This window comes from Stegodyphus dumicola, chromosome 8, assembly GCF_044657685.1.
Source record: "Stegodyphus dumicola isolate Sdum_Otavi_A_Nest chromosome 8, ASM4465768v1".
NCBI lineage: Eukaryota > Metazoa > Arthropoda > Arachnida > Araneae > Eresidae > Stegodyphus > Stegodyphus dumicola.
Window position 1 is genome coordinate 154500776 of NC_140775.1, and position 20734 is coordinate 154521509.

Sequence of the window (20734 nt, forward strand, 5' to 3'; positions counted from 1 at the left end):
CGTTAAGCACATGAGGACTCGGGCAAATCACTGCATGATGTTTTTTTTTTTTCATCCTGAGGTAACTTGGGCAAATCAGGGAGCAGGTTAAACTCCTCCCCTCATGGGGTATTTTTTTATGAAAGGTTTCTTTCAGCACAAATGAAATGTTCAAGCAAAACAAATACAATAAGGTATATAACAAATACTATAAGGTATCAGACCAAATGAATACAATGTTAAGAAAAATTTAAACAATGAAGATTTAAACTTTCCCCACAATGTATACAATGTATATTTTTAGCTGTGAGCTATCTGAATACAATGACTAAACTGTAAATATTTTCATGAACCTTCTCCTTTCTATGAAAAACTTTATGGTAAAAAGCTATAAGATCAAAGCCCATCATAATAGTTTAGAACCAGCCCCAGTGTTTTTATCCAACTACACTAATGAATGATGAATTTATGAGGTCTATTTATAAGATATTTTCTCCTTTCTTTCTGGATGCCTTCATGGTGAAATTGGAAGCATGCTCGATCCATATTCGACAGGTCCAGAGTTCGAGTCCTGGTGAGGACATTGCACATTTTCCTTCAAAAACCTAATGACTCTACATATTATAGAATTCTAATTTTTGTACTGCAGAAACAATGGCAGCACACTTCCTTTTGCTTATACTGTAGTTCTGTTCATAAGCTGAAAACGTTTTGTTGAGAAACATTATTACATGTTCTTTACCATTAGCATTTATCTTATTATTTATGCCAATACCAATATTTGAAGCATCATGCTGAACAAAAAATGGTTGAGAAAGGTTCAGACTATGTAAGATTGAATTCCCTGGTAATTATTCCTTGAGTTCATCAAAAGCTTTTTGGCAATCAACATTTTAATGAATGGTTGGTTTGGAACACTTTCCTCTTAATAGATCTATCAGTGTTGTGCAGAAATCACAGGAAATTCCTAAATATACATGAGATAATATCCTGCAAATATCCTAAAATTGATTTAATGCATTTTCATGGTAGGTATAGGGAAGTCCTTTATGGCTTGGACTTACACTTTTGCTGGTCTTCTTTGATCTTGTCCTACTACATGACCTAGGTATTTCATAATCATTTGAGCAAACTGGCATTTCGAAAGCTTAATATGTAGTTTAGCAACTTTCGTCTTCTCCATAATAATTTCTATGTGTTTCAAATGATCTTTAAATTTTTCTATTTATTTTCTGATAATATTGAATTGAGAGCAGGATACCTTGCTAAATTTCAGACATTTCAGTATCTGAACTACACTTGAGACATGGTATTTGAATTTTTTAATAATCAACAGTGTTAATTTTCCATCATGGTGTTCTTTTTTGAAAAAGAGCATCTGGTCTTTCAACATATAACTCACACTTTTACAAGATTTTCTTTTATCTTCTCCATATAGTGTATATTCTTCAGTTCAATGCGCTTTTTTTTTTTTTTTTATTTAAATATTGCAGGAGAGGTCTTTATCAGATCTAATTCAAAACGTTTACATTCCACAAAAGGCAAAATTTCATTTTCAGTCAGTATGTCTTTGCAAGTTCATTTTTAGAATTTAACTCATATGTTGAGCATATATCTTCCATTTCTTTTAGAAGCTGCTAATGAGCACAAGTTTGAATGGTGTTTGGATTAGAACTCCACATTATTTTGTTTCTTCAAATAATGCATGTGATTTGTAATCTAAAAGGTATCTTCCTTGATCTAATAAGCCTCTTTAAGACTCCAATGTTTATTATTATATCATCAAAATCACATTCGGTCTCCCACCCCAGTCCTCTCTCACAAATCCACATGAGAGTACTTTCGACGTTCCACATATTTAGTGCCACACCAACAATATAGATTTACAAACATCCAAGTCTTCTTGATTCGAACCCGGGCCTGTCAGTACCGTAGTAGGCTCCCCTAACCATTATACCATCTGGGTGACACTTTTTGCTATTAAGTTTATAATTTGGTCATAAGTTTATTTATCGATGTAAGTGATAGAAATTTTTACTAAATGTTAAAAGTGTTTGAGGCAAAATTTGAAATATGCATTTAATGAAAAAATTAATTTAAGAATACTATTTTTTGAAACATATCTGTATTTATCTAAAGCTACATTTTCTAAAAATAATTCCATAAAAATATTTGAGTAGCATTTCAAAATTTAACATACATGGGTTCAAGATGTAGAGAACCAAAGTAATGTATGTGAGGCAGAGCTTATGTATCATTACATGAGTTGCTAGAAAAACCCAGGACATATTACTAGAAAGGTATGTGCATGAATTATCAAGATATTTGAGAATTACACTTTTGCTAAAAAAATAAGCAACAAATGCTAAAAGAATAGGTACAAATGTTAAAATGGAAATTAAAACATACAATTTACATACGAGGTAGAAGTTGCATCAGCCACTGCAAATAAGCAACCAAAATTAGAATAAAACGCAATCCTACAGTCGCATCACAATGTCTTAAAAAGGGAGCATGCTGGGCCTGTGGGTCAGTTCACAAGCAGAAATAGTTCTATGTATTCCGAGATAGCCAAAGTGGAAAGCATGAGCCAAAGACACCATTAAAAAAATGCATTGGAGGGCCGTCAGAATGTTGCAAGATAATCCACTGTTGGGAGAGAGTTTAATGTGCATTGTAATGTCATCAGTAGACTGTACAATCATTACCAAATAGATCAAAACCCCTGTAAAATATGTGGGTTTCGATGCCAAAGGATTAGCAATGGCAGATGATTGCTTCCTGCTCCTGTGTGCAAGATGCCGTAGATCACTAAAAGCATGAGAGCTGGCATCACCTCTCTCTGTTCCATCAGGTTGGCCGATATGAACCCAAACCATGTCATGTTGACTGCACGAAGGTTAACTGTACGCCCACCGACATACAGCTTGAGTGATGCAGAGCTACTATTTGAAGAGGGAAACCATCATTCTGCTGTGTCCCATTAGATCACCAGACTTGAATCCAAAAGAACATGTATGGGACATGTTGAGACGTGAATAGTAGGTCGCAGTGAGCCACCAGGCAAAGCCCCGATGTGCTTTACTATAAGAACGGATGCTACTGCCACAGCAAGTGATCAAGACGTCTACCGCTAGCTTGCCTCGCCATTGCCAAGTATGCATTTTAGCTAGGGGGTATCATACCGCTATTAGCGTGATGTTTCCATTGCACATTCTTCCAACCCTTTTAGTCTTTCACAATGTGATGTTCACAATCTATGTGTTTTTGAATGTCTTTGCTTTATTATTTGCTATGTGGTCTAGTAATGCCACGCCAACCTTTTGATCAATTTCATCCATATTTATTAAATAGTTTTTGTTTTATTCTTGTTTTGCCTTCGTTGCTTATTCTTTGTAAAGGAGTGTAAATAATTTCAAAGTACAGCATACTGATTACTTAAATTCTAAGAGGTTTTGCTGGATGTCATAGTGAAACAGTGTGACTCTCAGAGCCAATTACGAGAAGGATATGATTCTCCTATTTCAGAAATTGAAACATTCGGAGACTTATTGAATAATGTGTTATACGTAATAATAATAACTGAATAAAAAATGTAAAATTTTCATTCATTTACATCAAATGTAAATATAAGCCTGCTGTTCTTGCAAACTTTAACAATTTTTTTTAAAACAAACTCCCTTTTTATCCTGACTTGTGGACCTTATTGTTATGAAGTTAGGCCATTCTTAGTTTATATCTCTAAAGAACTTCCAAATTCCCTGATAACAGTTGAGTGAAAACCTTACCTTCTTAAAAAACACACTTTCATCACAGTTAGGTAGAAGCATGGCTGCATGATCAAGGTCTAAGAAACTTTTTCTCTGCCACCCAACAGGTAGACTGTATTCTTGTTAATAACATGTTTTAAAAGTTTGAAACATTAATCAGACATGCTGAATTGCTTGAATTTTCCTTGTTGTTTACAATGTCAGTCTGCAATAGCTCCACGTTGACTCATGTGGTTTCAATTCTGTATTACTCAAATGTTAATTCACATTCAGAAAGGCAGTCACAGAAAAGGGATGAAAATTTTAGATGGCCAAAATTAAAAATCTTTTTAAAACCAAAAACTGCTTTTAAAAAAGAAAGAAGCATTTAAGGAATACAGAAACCTTGTGTACAGGAGCTGAAATATAAGGTGGGGTATTATTTTGTATATAACACAATGAAGTTTCTGGATAAATTATGCCTAATCTTAACACACTGATGCTTAAAATTAAAAGATATATTTAGAATTAACATTACTGTAGAATGACTCATTTAAAAAAACACTGAAAATAACTTAAATGAACAGATTTCGTGCAAAAACCTACTTTCTGTTATTCTTGTTATTTTCTAGAATATGCAAAAGCTAAAAAGGAAACACAATGAATGTTATCTTCTTTAAATGTAAAGTTTTAAGTTTAAAAGTGATCAGATACTGTTAGCTATACTTAAAAAATATTTAGATAAAGGTAAGGGGAGATGTGGGGTCAGTAGACTCGAGGTGGTTCAAACACAGTTGGACTTCTCCACAAAGTTCTCCTCCATAAACATTCCCCAAAGTGCAATATGAAGAGTCAAATTGCTAATTAAGCATTGGAACAATTAGTCATCTTGCTCTTTAAGGCACCATATCTGAGGATAGTTATTTTTCATTGTTTGACACAAAAAACCTTAAGCAGCTGCTAGATATTTGTCTTGCGACTTCTCAGCAACTGCAGATACTAGAATAAAATGATTTACTCCTAATGGAAGGCTTTTCATAGTTTTTCACAAGTATAATATAAACATAAGAAGGCCAAAATCTGTTTCCTTCAAATGCCTGAAGCGCCTGTGTATATGAATTTCTGTTGGAATTGATCCCCCCTTGGTCTAGTAGACTGCTACAGCACCAACAATAATCTACTTGAGTGAAGTGATTACTTCTTTCTTGAGGATATTTGTGTGGGTTTTCTTTAGGACAGGATTACAACTGCAAGCATCAATAGCTAACAAATGTTAAACAAAGGAGAAGGAAGGTGCATTCAAATAAGAAAGCTAATTTAGTTGCTCTAAAAGTATGATTGGTATGTCATTTAAGAACCCCTGAAATCAATAAGCCATGTACTCATGCGATGGGGAAAAGCACAAGATAGAAAGGCTTTTGAGTGACTTTGCTATGAAAGAGTTAAAAAAATAAACTCTCCGAATGATTTATTTAAATGAATTAAACAAATGATGAATAATAAAGTAAGATCATTATGCCCCAAAACAAAATTTCTCATTGTTAATTATTGCCAATATTTCTTATACTATTAAATCTTAATTTATGAATAAAATGAGATATTTTATTCCCAATGTATGTCATATGCACACAAGATTTCTTCCTTCTAGCCATCATTATGTTGAGATAAATAATACTTATAATTACATAAAATGAGATGATGAAAAATTCAGATACAAGAAATTAAATTTATCATAATGCTACCACATATTTTTAGATTTCATAACTTACTGACATCCCTACTTCTGAATTTACAGATAATGTGTTAAGAACTTACTTTTCTCATTTGGTATTTCCTCACAATTTGGTTGAAATTTTGCAAGTCTGTTTCGTAATTGTTCTGATTCTTGAATCTAAACATGAAAATAGTACATACATAAATACACAGAAGAGAATAATATACAAGTGCCAGTGCACTAAAACTATACATGCATTTGAACAACACGCATATTCCTAATAACAAATCTATAAATTTGAATGTTTCAATGATTATTTTTATCAAATGTGAAAGAAACATATAACCAATTAAGGAAAACAGTTTCTTAAAATTATCTAATGACCACTTCAGCTGCTTTTCCCAGAAAGAGACTAATTATTGTACAAGTTTCACATAAGTTTATGCTAGTAAAATCTTTCTATAGAGTAGTGAATATAGTAGCTACCAGTTTTAAATCACAACGAAAAGACAATAAGGAGTCATAGTAACTTTGTATGATTGCAAAATAACAGTACCCATACAAACATTTACTGCAATATATAATATACACCACGGGGAATTCAGTCAGCATTTTATTTAGCTGTTTAGTATTTAGTTTTATTTTATGAATAGAAAATTTGACTTTTATTCATGTTTTGGTATTTATCAACATTTACATACTTTTTCTTGTTTAATTTATAAAACACATTAAAAAATAATCTAAATTTAAATAAATGTACAGTACAAAGTCCGTAATCCGGACTTGTCAGGACTTTGATTCCGGATTAGGGGTTTTTCCACATTATAGATCATCAATTGAAATCTGGTAAGATGGCATGCATAAATTATACAATTAAAAATATGAAACTGTAATTTATGAAATAAAGAGCAATTATGATCTAAAGGGTGTCAAATTTTACAAAAAAAAAAAGATTAATATTTATACTTTATTAAACATTTCTTTCAACGCGCGCATGCGTAATGTATGCGCATTCTTTACGCGCATGCGTAAAGTTTGTGGCTTTGACGTCCGGATTATAGATCATTCCGAATAATGGACGTCCGGATTACGGACTTTGTACTGTATATGCATTTTTTTAATTTTGGAAAGGTAGGGGGAGAATGATTCTCTAACAATGATGAAAAAGGTGCATGGGGCTAAAAATGTTGAGAATCGCCGATATAGACAATGCAGACATCAGCAAATCTTGAAAATAATAGCCTTTCAATGCTCTTTTCATCGTGGATGTACTGTTAGGGAAGATATAGAAGGCTTCCATGGTGAGATTAACTAATCCTATAGAAAAATATCAGATTACAGTTATATTTGTGCTTGCTGTTGCACAAAATTATATCTATGGCTCAGTGATCTCAAACTGCCGCCCATGAATACATTTTAATTATGTATTTGTTGCAAAGATTTTTAAAGTAGTTTGAGTAAAAAGTAGTAAACTACTTCAAAGTAGTTTGAAGAATGGATTTACATTATTTTTATTACCATCAAAAGTAAACATTATAACACGTTAGAAAATCTACAAATAAAGCTTATTCAAAGATCTGAAGATGCAAATTTTGTGATATTTTTGCTGTTAATAATATTGCAAAATTTCCTTCGCAGTAGTTTTATTGTTTACTTAGGTTCTGACAAGTACTTAGTTAGCGAAATTTAAAATTTATTAAAGCATTTTTTATTCTGGTTAAAAAAAAAAAAAAATTCATTTAGTTGAAACAAAGCAAAGAAATGCTGGACTGTCGACTGTTTTCAGATTGTGCAATCAGCTCACATGCAATCTGAGTTTGAGACCACTGCTCTAGCTGTTTTTCTCATAATTCTGATCATCACAATTCCATCACAGTCATTACCGAGTATCTGTGACAGTTCAAATAAAGGCCTGCACTGTTGCAATCTGCAACTGTGCAGACCATGATCTGTGGTATAAGAGATGCTTGACTCCTATAATCTGTTATTTTAAAATAGAATCTCCAAGGTAATTTTCTGCCATCCAGTTTGACTTGCAAGCATGGTTGCAAGTCAAACTGGAAACAGTTCCAAGAGAACTGTTGAGTCACTTAAATTTTTTCCTTCCCACTTCATTTCTGTTCAGCATGTTTCGATCCTGCACTAAATAATATTATGCACTAGAATGCTAAATTATTTCATGGACATCATTATCAGATGATTTTGTAAAGGAAAAGATAAATCTAAAATCTTATTCATTTCATTATATAAAAACAATTATATTAGGAGCTTGAATTAATTCTTGCTGTTGACACAGATAGGGCAGTGGTTGTAATAGTGCAGAATAGGAGACAGCAACATAAGATGTATTTAACCCCTTAATCTACAATGACGGGCCAAACCCAACTTTCACGGGCATAGCCCGGATATGGTGATTGGGCCAGAAGTGAATATTATGTGGAATATTTGATACGCAATTACAGTCTGATGCAATAATTGTGGTAGACTCAAGTATTACAAAATGTTTATTTATACAAAACTCCAAAATACAAAATTAGTAATCTGTAATGCTACGATATATTTCAAAGCATTCTGGTACATGCAACGGAACTTTACACTTTTTACACTCGTGTTCTATGTGGATTTTCTTGTGCTTGATCTGCATACTGATTCGTTTCGGGTACAATATTGTTCCAAAATATGTCATCAAATATTAGATTAAATATATCAAATTCTCCTCTACTTCCTCCTAATTGACATAAGGCTTCCTCTCTTATGCCAAGAGTCATTGTATAGACCCAGATTTTTGGACTATTTCTTATTTCTTTCCAAAGTCAGGACTCTGGTAGTTGATCGTCATCGCATGTATCATCAATAATTATTCGGCTATACTTTCTTCGAAAATTACATAATTCGTCATGTTTACGATTGCCCAGATTAGTGTGTTACGCAAGTCGTGCAAAAGTTCCAAACTCTGTGCGAGCTTGTATACAATTTCGGCCCAACATCTTCGAATCTAAATCGTATCGTTTATTCTACATTACTCATTTACTATACTATATTGCAGTTATGGTTAAAGATAATAATAGATACAGTTACAGTTACATATATAACATCTCCCTTTTTTATAAAAAATAATAATAGTAGTAAAATTAAACATATTCTTTTAAATAATAAGGTTTCTTAACAGTCCAGATCGTAACAGTACCAGATCGAGTGACGTAGTTATGTCCATTTGAAAAATTTGATGATACTATACCTCTTTCACTATTTGGTGACACAACACTTCTGTTAGATTTTGAAGGACTTACAGGCACATCTAAATTTGTAGTGCTCCTACTATTTTCATGTATCTCGGGTTCATCTATAACTTCATTCTCATAGTTGTTTTGTATTGCAAACTCTTCCTGATTAGTTCCTTTAAGAAGGTCTCTTCTGTTCCTTTCTACAATTCTTCCATCTGTTTTTATAATCCTATATGAACGTGGTCTTTCTGCTTCTTCTATAATTTTCCCTCTTTCATTTAGTTTTTTCCCTTTCTCTTTTATGTAAACATGATCTCCTGTTTTCAGTGGTTTTAATGGTCTTGCATTCCTATCATAATAACTTTTTTGTAAGGTCTGTCTCTTCAGTAAATGTTGTTTATGGTCTTCATATCGTTTAGCTTGGACAAAATTCTCTTTTATAGGCATCAATCCATTTACTTTTCTTCCAAACATCAATTCTGAAGGTGACTTAATTTCATCTGAAATAGGAGAGTTACGATATTCCAGTAAAACTAAATATGGATCCTTGTTGTCAACTACAGCTTTTTCTAACATTCGCTTGACAGTTTGAATATGTCTTTCAACCATTCCATTAGACTGTGGGTATTTTGGACTTGAAGTTCTGGTTTCAAAATTCCATCTTCTTGCAAAATCTTTAAATTTTCTGCAATTATATTGTGGACCATTATCCGAATATACTATTTTCGGAATACCATGTCTTGCAAAAATTGATTTCAATTGCTTTATCACTGCTACACTTGACAAATCTTCCAAATGTCCAATTTCAACATATTTGCTAAAATAATCTATAACTATTATATAATCCCTTCCTTGAAAGTAAAAGAGGTCTGTTCCCAATACTTCCCATGGACCATTAGGTATTTCTTTAGATATCATTGGTTCTTTAGTATTAGCTTTTTGTAAACTTAAACATGTTTGACAATTCAGTATCAAATCTTCAATTTCTTTGGACATTCCTGGCCAATATAATATGTTTCTTCCTTTGATCTTGCATTTTACTACTCCTAAATGACCATAATGAATTCTGCTTAACATATCTTTTCGTAAACTTCTTGGTACAACAACACAGGAATTTTTAAATATTAATCCATTTGCTTCTGATAGTTCTTCTCTGAAGTTAAAATATGGTTTTGCCAGTTCTGGAACCATACATTTTTCATCTGGCCATCCAGTTTTAATTAATTTTCTCAAAACTTGTAGTTCTTCATCTTTTTCTGTTTCCAGTTGAAAAACTTCCATTTTACCATTAGACATTGGTATACATTCTACAACTAATCCAACATGAGCTTCTATTTCTCCTTCAAAGAAATCAGATCCTTTATCAGTGAATGATCTTGATAATGCATCCACTATAAAAAGTTCTTTTCCTGGTTTATATTTTATCTCAAACTGATATGGCTGTAATCTTATACGCATTCTTTGTAGTCTTACAGGGCATTTATTTAATGGCTTTTTAAAAATTGATTCCAGTGGTTTATGATCACTTTCCACAGTAATATTTTTTCCAAATATATACTGGTGAAATTTTCACACGCAAATACAATAGCTAAAGTTTCCTTTTCAATTTGAGCATAATTCTTCTGTGTATCTGTTAATGCCTTAGATGCATATGCCACTGGTAAATTATTCTGCAGTAAGACTGCTCCTAGTCCTTCTTGAGATGCATCTACAGATAAAACTACTGGCAAGTTTATATCATAATACTGTAAAACTGGTTTATTTACCAAGACATCTTTTAGTCTTCTAAATGCTTTTTCATGTGTTGCATTCCAGTTCCAGATAACTTGTTTTTTCAACAAATCTCTTAAACATGATGTCAATTCTGATACATTAGGTATAAATCTAGAAACATATGTAATCATTCCTAGGAAAGTTTCTAATTCTTTCACATTTTTTGGTGGTTTTATATCTAGAATAGCCTTAATTTTGTCTTCATCTGGTTTTAAACTATCTTTAGAAAATATATGTCCCATATATTTCACTTCATTCAGCCCAAATTTACATTTATTTAAATTAAATTTAACATTCTTTTCTCTGGCTCTGTCCAACAACTTCTTTAATCTTGAATCATGTTCTTTTTTATCTTTACCCCAAACTAATAAGTCATCTATATATATTTGAACTCCTTCTAAATCACTAAAAATTTCAGAAAAACTTCTGTGGAAAACTTCTGGTGATGAACTCAGTCCATATGGCAACCTCAAAAAACAATATCTACCAAACGGAGTGTTAAATGTAGTAAATTCACAACTTGAATCTGACAGTTTAATTTGCCAAAATGCTTTGTTTGCATCTAAAATACTAAAGACCTTTGCATTTGTCATTTGAGATGAAATTTCTTCAAAGGTTGGTATGTGATAATGTTCTCTCAGTATATTTTGGTTAAGGTGCTGAGGATCTAAACACACTCTTAAATTTCCATCCTTTTTCCTTACTACCACTAATGAATTCACGAATTCTGTTGGTTGGTTAACTTTCTTTATAATACCATCTTTTTACATTCTTGCTAATTCCTTTTTTAATGGATTTAATAAGCTAAGTGGAATTTTCCTACAGGGTTCTATTTTACCAACAGCTCCTGGTTTTAATTTAATATGATATGTATATCCAGTTAAATTCCCAGTTCCTTTAAACAAATCTTGATATCCTTTTAAAAGTTCTGGTAACCTTTCATTAGAATCAGGATTTACTGTACAAATCCTTTGTATTAGGTTTAATTTTTGCAATGTAGGTAAACCTAAAATAGCTGGAACAGTTTTATCACATGCTAAGACTTGAAATTCTATTTCATCCTTGTCCCCTTTCGATGTTTCACATAATAATTTACATTTTCCAACTACATCAATTGTAGTACCATTGTAATTATTTAAAGTGACTTTTGATTTAGTCAAACATTTCTCTCTTAAATTTAATTGTTTAAATTTAGGCAATGGTAGCACATTACACTGAGCTCCAGTATCCAACTTAACAAATAAATATTTAGATATGTTTACTTTTAGTTTTTCAAACCATTCGGTTTTATTTTTAGAAAATGGATTTATATCTTCTACTGACCCTAAAATATATTCATTACCATTATTATGTAACTCATGCTCTAAATTATTCTGTACAACATTAACATTTTTAAAAGTGCACATTTTAGAAAAGTGATTTTTCTTTTTACAGTACAAGCAAATCTTATTATAAGCAGGACAGTTGTATAACTTATGAAAAGTTCCACATTTTCTACATGGTTTTGGATTATTATACTTATTTCCTTGATAGTTTGAAGAAGATTTAGTACTTTGTTGCTTTTGTTTTACATGAAAGTCTTTCTTACAAGGCTGACGTTTTTCATCTGAAGGTCGAAATTTATTACGTTTGATAGCTTCTATTTTATTTTCTTCAGTTAAAGTTTTCAGCTGAAGTTCTGCTAATTCAGAAGCTTACACATTTTAATACATTTCTCCAATGTTAACTGATCTTCCCTTAATAATCTATCTTTGATATTTTTATTTAGAATTCCACTTACTATTCTATCCCTTATTAAACTATCTTTTAATTCTGCAAATCCACAGTTGCTACTTAATTTCTTTAAATCGGTTAAGAAATCATCAAACGATTCACCTACATGTTGTGTTCGACAGAAAAATATATGTCTATCAACACTTTCGTTTGCTTTCGGTATGCATAAATTTTCGAAAGCTTAAATTACTTTGTCAACATCCTTCTTATCTTCTTCACTTAAATTAAAAGTATTAAATTTTTCAAGTGCTTCTTCACCAATTATATGCAATAAAATAGGTACTTTAATTTCAGGTGATTTAGTAATACCACCAGACGCTAACATATAAATTTGGAATTTTTGTTTCCATTTCTTCCAATTTTCGCTTAAATTTCCTTCGAAACTTAGATTACTTGGTGGCTTTAATCCATCCATATTTAATTTAGGACTTTAAATAGTTTATATATACATATTTTTAGCCACTTCCAATAAAAATAAACAACTCACTTACCAGCGATATAAGTTTCGATTTCACTGTAAACAACTTCCCATGATGTTTTTGTTTAGAACATCTTTACCGAGGCTGCATGGTTCTTCAAAAAAGATTTTCTTTTTTAATCAACAACGAGCTGCGCTATGTGTTGTATTTTATATGTGTTGGGTACCTGCTCAGTGATGATTACAAGATGTACACAAACATCGTTTATTCTACATTACTCATTTACTATACTATATTGCAGTTACAGACAGACAAAGTAGACAGATGTCTTGTTTTGCACCCGCTAAGTCTTTCTGCACCGATGGGCGAAAAATCAAGCATAGGTGCGAAGGAAAGGTATATAGAAAGAGGGGCAATTTCGTATTTGAGGAAAGTAAAAAGGAACTTCGTACATCTTGTAAGAGTTCAAAAGGCCAGGAAGAAAAGATGGGACAAAATAAAATTTAAAATAAATGGCCCAAAAATAATAGAGGAAAAAAAAAAGGGGGGGCCTGTAGAAAGAAAAGGAAAAGAAGTAGAAAATATCCTAAAATACGATTGTGTCCATGATTGTAGTTAAAAGAAGAAGAAACTGTCTTCATTTACAATAAATAGTGTCTCACAGGTGTGTTTGTGTAGTGAGTGTGTTTGGTAATGGTGAATAGATGTGTTACTGGGGAAAAAACAAATATTGACGGTATTTATTTTCGTATCAAGGTATTTAGCATGGAATATAAAGTAATATGTACGCTTGCATCCTGAGATATCAACAAAGGTCATCAAACAAAAGTATATATTAATTTAACCAAAGTAACTTATGCTACTTTCATTTTCAACATTTTCATACATTTTTCAAAAAGCAGCAGCAGACTAACAACATAGAACCATATACAATACAAGACCACAACCGCATACACCCAAAAAAATAAATAAATAAATAAAATAAAATAATATATATATATATATATATATATATATATATGTGTGTGTAAATTACTGAGTATATGTATTAAAAACACAAATTAAACAGTATTTATTAATTTAACTATCATAATTTATTACAAGATTAATTATTTTACTATCATAATTTATTACTAGTTAAATAATGTTAATATAACACAATGAGGCACACTGTTATTTATATAAGCTCATAGTTCTAAAAATTCATTTAAGGCGGTGAAGAATAAACCATCCCTTACATATGGACATTTAATAGATAGCAAAGAACAGTATGAGAAAAAATCGGTGAGGTATAATATTATTTAAAGGCGAAACTATATTCAAGTGATCTAGAAAGAAAAGAGAATCCAGAAGATCCGAGAGGGAAATAGCGCGATGCCCAAATTATCCCTCTCATCCCCAAATTTTCCCTCTCTCGAGATTCCTTAAGGGCTTTGTAAGTGTTGACAGACGTGAACTGATAACGCTGGCATCTGTTTCGAGTTGATACACAAAGGAAGCCACAAGCAATGGCAATTTCAAGTATTTTTTAATGCTTTAAACTGATGAAAAATTAAGATTTATTGATTTAAAGGCACTTATTTATAGAAATTTGATTTACTTTAGATGAAAGAAAAGTACTTATCTTAAAATTCCAGGCTTTTGGAGTATATCCTTACATTGTCCGCTGTTTTATTCTCGTCAACATCGAAGCCGAAATTCATTGGAATGATATAGGTTTTGTAGGGAAAAAATAAACATTTTTCAAAGAAATTTAATTGATAATCACCAAGAGGAAAGGAAAAAATTTCACTTTTTTACGGAGCGCAGCGATCGTGCTGCCGCTTGCCTCGGTGATCACACAGCCCCCCTATATTGCAGTTATGGTTAAAGATAATAATAGATACAGTTACAGTTACATATATAACAGATAAGGGGTTAAGAGTAGAAACATTAGACCTTCAGATCTGTGTGTGAATTTTGAGTGGAGGTTAAAAGAACACACTTAGTGCCTTGAACATATCGGATTTTGTATGCCTTGAATATATCGGATTTTGTATCTACAAAACAGCATTTGTGGAAAGTGTTACTCTTCTGCTTTCATTGCAAGAAATCTGCTATGGAAACTAATTGCCTGCTAGTAGAAGCATTTGGAGAATATGCTATGTTGGAAACAACATACAGATTATTTTTCACTATTCAAAAACAATGATTCTGAGTTAAACGACAAAATGTGTCCTGGTTAGCTGAAAAAGTTTGATGATGGATAGTTAGAGGCCCTAATGGCCAAAGATTCATCTCAAACGCTTATACAGTTGTTTGAAACACTAAACGTGGACTCGATTTGAATTGTGCACTTAAAGATGAATGGTCAGAATATACTCAGAGATATAAAAAAGTAATTCTGGTTCATGACAATTCAGAAACACACATTGCAAACAGAGTGAAGGAAACTTCAATGCGATGCCTTACCCCGCCTTCCATATTCACTAGACATAGCCCTTTCTGATTACCATTTGTTTCAATCCATGCAGAATAGCCTTTTTAAACAACACATCATTTAATGAGCTCGAAAACAGGCTTTCATATATGCAGTTTTCAAATGCATTGTAGCATATACTGGGTTACAAAGCATTCTTTCCAAAGAAGTATATTTCAAATAAATAAAATCAAATTCTTAAAACATTTACATTAATATAAATATTCTTAGCAAATTTTGAATGAATAAACAGAAATTTAAAAAATTATGATTCAAGCAAGCTACTCAAATTAAAATGAAATCTGAAAAAGAAAAAAAAAAAAAAAAATCTAAAAATAATATAAAGTAAAAAATATGTGCAAGAAAGAAGAAACATACATTTTTCCTACTCATGCAGAATGGAAAGGAAAGTGAAGCAGTTTGCCATAAACCCAGAAGATCACCTCAAATTTTTCTTGGCACAAAGTAAAAAAAAAAAAAAAAAAAAAATGTGTGCCAAACTAAATCCTCAAATTACTCCTTAAATTTCTTAGCAAAATTTTGTTTTAAGCATATGTAAGTCATAGAATCAAAATATGAAAAACAAAAGGAATGGGGACAAATAATTTCAGAAAAAGTCTGATTTTGTATCAAAAACACATATGTTAGAACAATGCTATTTATAAATCTAATGTAAATCCTAAGTCCTGCTTTTGAGATATGAAAAATGCAAGTTGAATTTTGTCAGCTAGCCAAGTAGAATGAAAGATATAGAACTGTCCCCCCCCTTTTTTTTTACTCTGTATGCTTTTGAAAATTTAATATTTTAACTTAATTTTCAAGAAATGAAATAACAAGGAAAAATTATATTACCTAGACTCTAGTACTCAGACCCATCATTACGGGTACAGTTTTAAAGGCAATGATGAAATTCAAGTTTCCTTATAAAAACCACAGCCAATGCATTTTGGAATAGGCTTTATATTGCTACATTTTTTTTTAAATTTTTTTTTACAATTTTAAAAAAAGGTTATGATGGTCAACAATAATTTCTTTTTTTAATCATTTCAGTATTTCTTATAATCCTTTAATCATTACAATACTTCTTCAGCCGAAAATCCAATGTTCTCTAAAGTCCTAGCTAAAATAACACACTGTAACTGAGACTGCTTATGCTGCAGTTTGCTATTGGTTTATCAGGATGATATTGATGCTGCAAAACTTTGTGTCTTATCCATTTTGCTCCAATTTCACTAATGAGAGAACTAGGATATACACTGCTCGACATTGAAAATGCAACACCAAGAAGAAGTGGTCAGAAAGTGATGAAATTTGGAAAAAAGAGACAATCTTTATTTCAAAATGATAGTCAGAATACAAAAAAAAAAAAAAAAAAAAAAATCTGAATCATGGATGCATATTTGTTCTCAAAATCAGAATTGCAGTGAAGTCTGCTTTTTCATGATTAATTCTTATCTGACACTGTTTTATAACTAATAATAAGTTTATTTCTTAATATGCAAATAATAATAAAAGCTTATTGGAACTTAAAATTCAGAAACATGACTGCATAAATGTTAACATTAAAATAATTTCTGATACATACTAAACATGCACACATACTGAAAATATTTTATGCATATACATTTCTGATTCATACTTGCATTGCGCATGTAAAAATGTACAATTTCAGTTACGCTTCCTTTTAATTGACCATAAATCAAAGTTCTTATCCTCGAAAAATTTACTTACTTTGGAATTTAATAATCTCTGCAGCTCGTCCATTTCTTTCTTCAAATGATTAACTTTTTTCTCATGTTGAAATTCAAAATCTTGTACTAAATTATCACGTTGCTTTAATAAATAAGAACAAAACTCTTTTAGTTCATTTGCTTGCTGTGTGCTTTAAGATCAGTTTGATTACTCTGAAATTGTTGTACTTGAGTCTGAAATAATAATCATGCTTTAAGCCATTAATTTTATTAATGTTTCACACATTATCACTATAGACATTTCTTCCATAGTTAATAACATATTTATTAAATAATAACTAAATTATGTAATTAAAATTCATTAAATGATACTAAATTACAGTTGAATCTAAATTTAGAGTTTTGGTCTTTAAAAAATGTTTTCCATTCTCTGACTCAAATTAAGCTAAAAATGAATTTTGATCACAGTTTCATTATACATTTTTTTAACATTTCCATTTTTCAAAGAAAAACTGGTCCAGTTTACTAGTTCTTTTAAAAGAAACATTTTTTAAATGTCTGCTCTATTCCCAGCCAATGCATTTTGGAATAGGCTTTATATTGCTACATTTTTTAATTAAAAAAAAAGGGTTATGATGGTCAACAATAATTTCTTTTTTTTAATCATTTCAGTATTTCTTATAATCCTTTAATCATTACAATACTTCTTCAGCCAAAAAATCCAATCTTCTCAAAAGTTTTAGCTAAAATAATTTCCTGTTTATTTCTAACAAATATTTCCTTGTTAGTTTCCTCTAATTTCCAACAATTTCATGAAAAAAGAAACTAGGTTTTTTAAGGAATTAACAATAACCTTTTCTGTATTCCCTAGGAATTCAACAATTCCACCTTAAGTATAAAATTTCTGGTCTAATTACTTCCTAAGAACCCAAAATTTCCACTCTTTTTGTAAAATGGGATATAACAAATCAATAATAAGCTATGATTCCGTAACTTAAAAACAAACATATTTTGGCTTCAGTGAATTGCGTTTGTATAGAAATAGTTCCACAAAAAACTTATCTTCATTCAAACATAAATTTATTTCTTGCTTTAGTTAATAATAGTTGCTGCAGTTTCTTAATAATAGTTGCTGCAGAAATAAAAGTTGAAACTTTTATTTCTGCAGCAACTATTATTCAGTGGATTTTGCAGAGAAACTGACGAATATTTTATACAGAAACAACAATTTTAAACAGTTTGTAAAAAGAGTTGTAGATAGAAGTGTGGCACAAAATCTCACAGTAACAAATGGCATTACTTTGGTGGGATCTCTGTTAACTTTTCCGGTTCAAAGTAGCTAACTTTTATAGTCAGTGGGATAAAAAGTACATAGGATTTTTATTATAAGAGTCTACAAACTATCATACTTTTTTAAAGTTACTGTCAATAATAGGTGGCATTAGTTAATCTTCATAAAATTAACTATAAAAGTATTATTTAATCTCTGTATATTTTTAAAATTTCATTGTGAAGAACTACCTAAAATATATTTCAATAAAGAAAATTTCCCTTAAAAAAAAAGTGAGAAGAAATAAAAGTTCAATCCCCCCAACAGGAAAATTTATTAAAATGAATGCTCAGTAATCATATAAATGTGACTGCCATTCAAACTCATTTTTAGGTTCTTAAGCTACAGTCTTACTTTTAAGAGACTAATTCAAACATAAAGAGAATTTATGTTTGAATTACTACAATTGTATTAAATATATTTTTGCAGTTGCATACTTACAAACTGATTTTCTTCATTTCTAGACTTTTGTGGTGCAATAGTTTTCAGTCTTTCTCGAAGAATATTGTTTTCACGTCTTATGTTTGTTACTAATCTATCAGCAACTTGCAGACGAGAACTCAATTTACGTCTCTCAACTAAAAAAAGAAAGATACTGTTACTATTTAACTTGCACACATGAATTAAAGTACATCATATGAAACCAGCATGATTTTATCAAATTTGTTAAATACAAGAGAATTCCTTTCATTTACTGCCTGCTTATAAAAACAAATGCCTAACATGAAAAATCACACATATTGCTCATTATAATTTACTCAGTATTTATTTGTCATGAGAATGAAACATCAGTCAAGAAAAATTACAAAATATCTTATATTTCACATTAGTGTACTAAATTATAAAAACATTTGTGGAAAATTAAGATGTTTTATGCATTCTGTATTCATTAAATAAATTAGACTTTTCTCTGCCATCTCTAATTATGAATACATTTATTAATTACCAGTTTTAGCAATCTTCACCAGACTGAAAGGCAAATCTTAAGATAGCTCTGAAATTTTCTTAATTTTTAGACGTTAAGTTATTCATAGATTTTTGTTCATTGTTAAGTATTTACCCCGAGTTAGTGTAATTTAAAACGAATTTTCGTGATACTCCAAGGTGTTATGGTAACTGAAATATTCTAATGCATATTTCAATTTCTTAAATCCTTCTTGCACTGAATACCCACAAGCTGTGAAGGTGTGCATCCAAAATAATGCATACCAAAAAACACACAGTATTTGCAGTATGCTGCATCTTCTACTTTAGAACATGCCAGCCAGGGATTTTCTGAATAACTTTTTACTTAAAAAATGTTATTTGATAGGTACTCAGAAATTTCGTACTCATAACTGAAACATTCTGAGGGTGCAACAAACTTTCCTCATTATTCTCATTGTTTATGAGAATCATAACTTATGGCATTGTGATTACCACAATAACTGAAATTAGGTATGCCATTATCCATCATCGAGACATAGCTAACTACTACCAGTAAGAAGCTACTATGGTCATCCTCACCACTATTCTCAATTACTTTGGCTTCAGGTTTTTTTTTTTTTTTTTTTTTTTTTTTTTTTTTTTAACTAGAAGAAAATTCAGCAGAGAAGTTTGCTTTCTTTCTCCATTTTTTTTTGGGGGGGTGGAGAGGAAATCTGAAATTATAATACAGTACAAAGTCCGAGATTCGGACGTTAAATATCCGGATTTCAAACCCGCCAACAACATTTTTTTTAATGCATGGGCATTTGATTTTTTCCCCATAAATAAAACATGTGAAGAATCCTGATTCTTAATTTCCCTTCGGCACTAAATAAATACCTTGTTATTGAAGAAACAATAATTTAGTATAAATTTTCACGATCAACAATTTGACCCTGTAGCTGCGTTTCACATACATTTCAAATCGTAACATTCTAGATAGAAACATTGTTTACCAACCTGGCAAATCATTATTTATTCTATTTTGCTTTCATCACTGCATGTTTATTAACATATGATAATTTGAGTAATGACTCATGCAGCAATGCTCAAACAAATTTCCAGAAGTATATTATTGATCTACGAAGGCAAAAGATTTATTTACTGCCAGATACTGGAACTATAAATGGAACTCAGTAATATTTGATATGATACTAGGAAAGAAAAGAATTGATGTGAAAGGGTACAAAAATGGTTCACATGAGAACAGGTCATGAAAAATCTCACCTCAAAGTGCTTTCTTGCTTAGCGGATGGTACAAAACTAAGACTTATGATTATTTTTAAACAAAAAATGATGCCAAAATGTAGTTTCCAAATGGTGTTTTCATTCATGTTCATGAGAAAGGACCAATGGATGAAAAGAATGTGAAACTGTGGATAAAAAAAAGGATGCTTTTGTTAAACAATGTTTGACAAAAGCATCTTGTTGTCTTTAAGAATCCAGAAAGTCTTTTAGTTTAGAACATGTTCAGATGATGCGGGAAACACACAGGAAAATTAATGCCATTAGCTCAATTTTTAGACGTGTGTATCAATAAACCATTCAAAGAAAATTTAAAGTGACAGCGGAATACAAGGATGTTAGAAGGTGAAAAAACATACACAAAAGGAGGTCAAATGCTTCATGCCAGTCTAGAAATACCATGTGAATGGATA

The 20734-nt window shown here is 31.0% G+C and overlaps 1 protein-coding gene across 1 annotated transcript in view; it reads right to left on the reverse strand.

The window, feature by feature from the left end:
* The window catches only part of LOC118190440 (uncharacterized), a 58215-nt gene extending 41233 nt beyond the window's left edge, over positions 1 to 16982 (reverse strand). The window contains exons 1-2 of the mRNA XM_035361147.2: positions 16821 to 16982; positions 5544 to 5619 (exon numbers count right to left, since the gene is read on the reverse strand). Of these exons, the coding sequence (XP_035217038.1) occupies positions 5544 to 5619; positions 16821 to 16853 (109 nt within the window). The 5' untranslated portion in view covers positions 16854 to 16982. The remainder of the gene's footprint in view (positions 1 to 5543; positions 5620 to 16820) is intronic.
* Positions 16983 to 20734: the final 3752 nt, after the last annotated feature.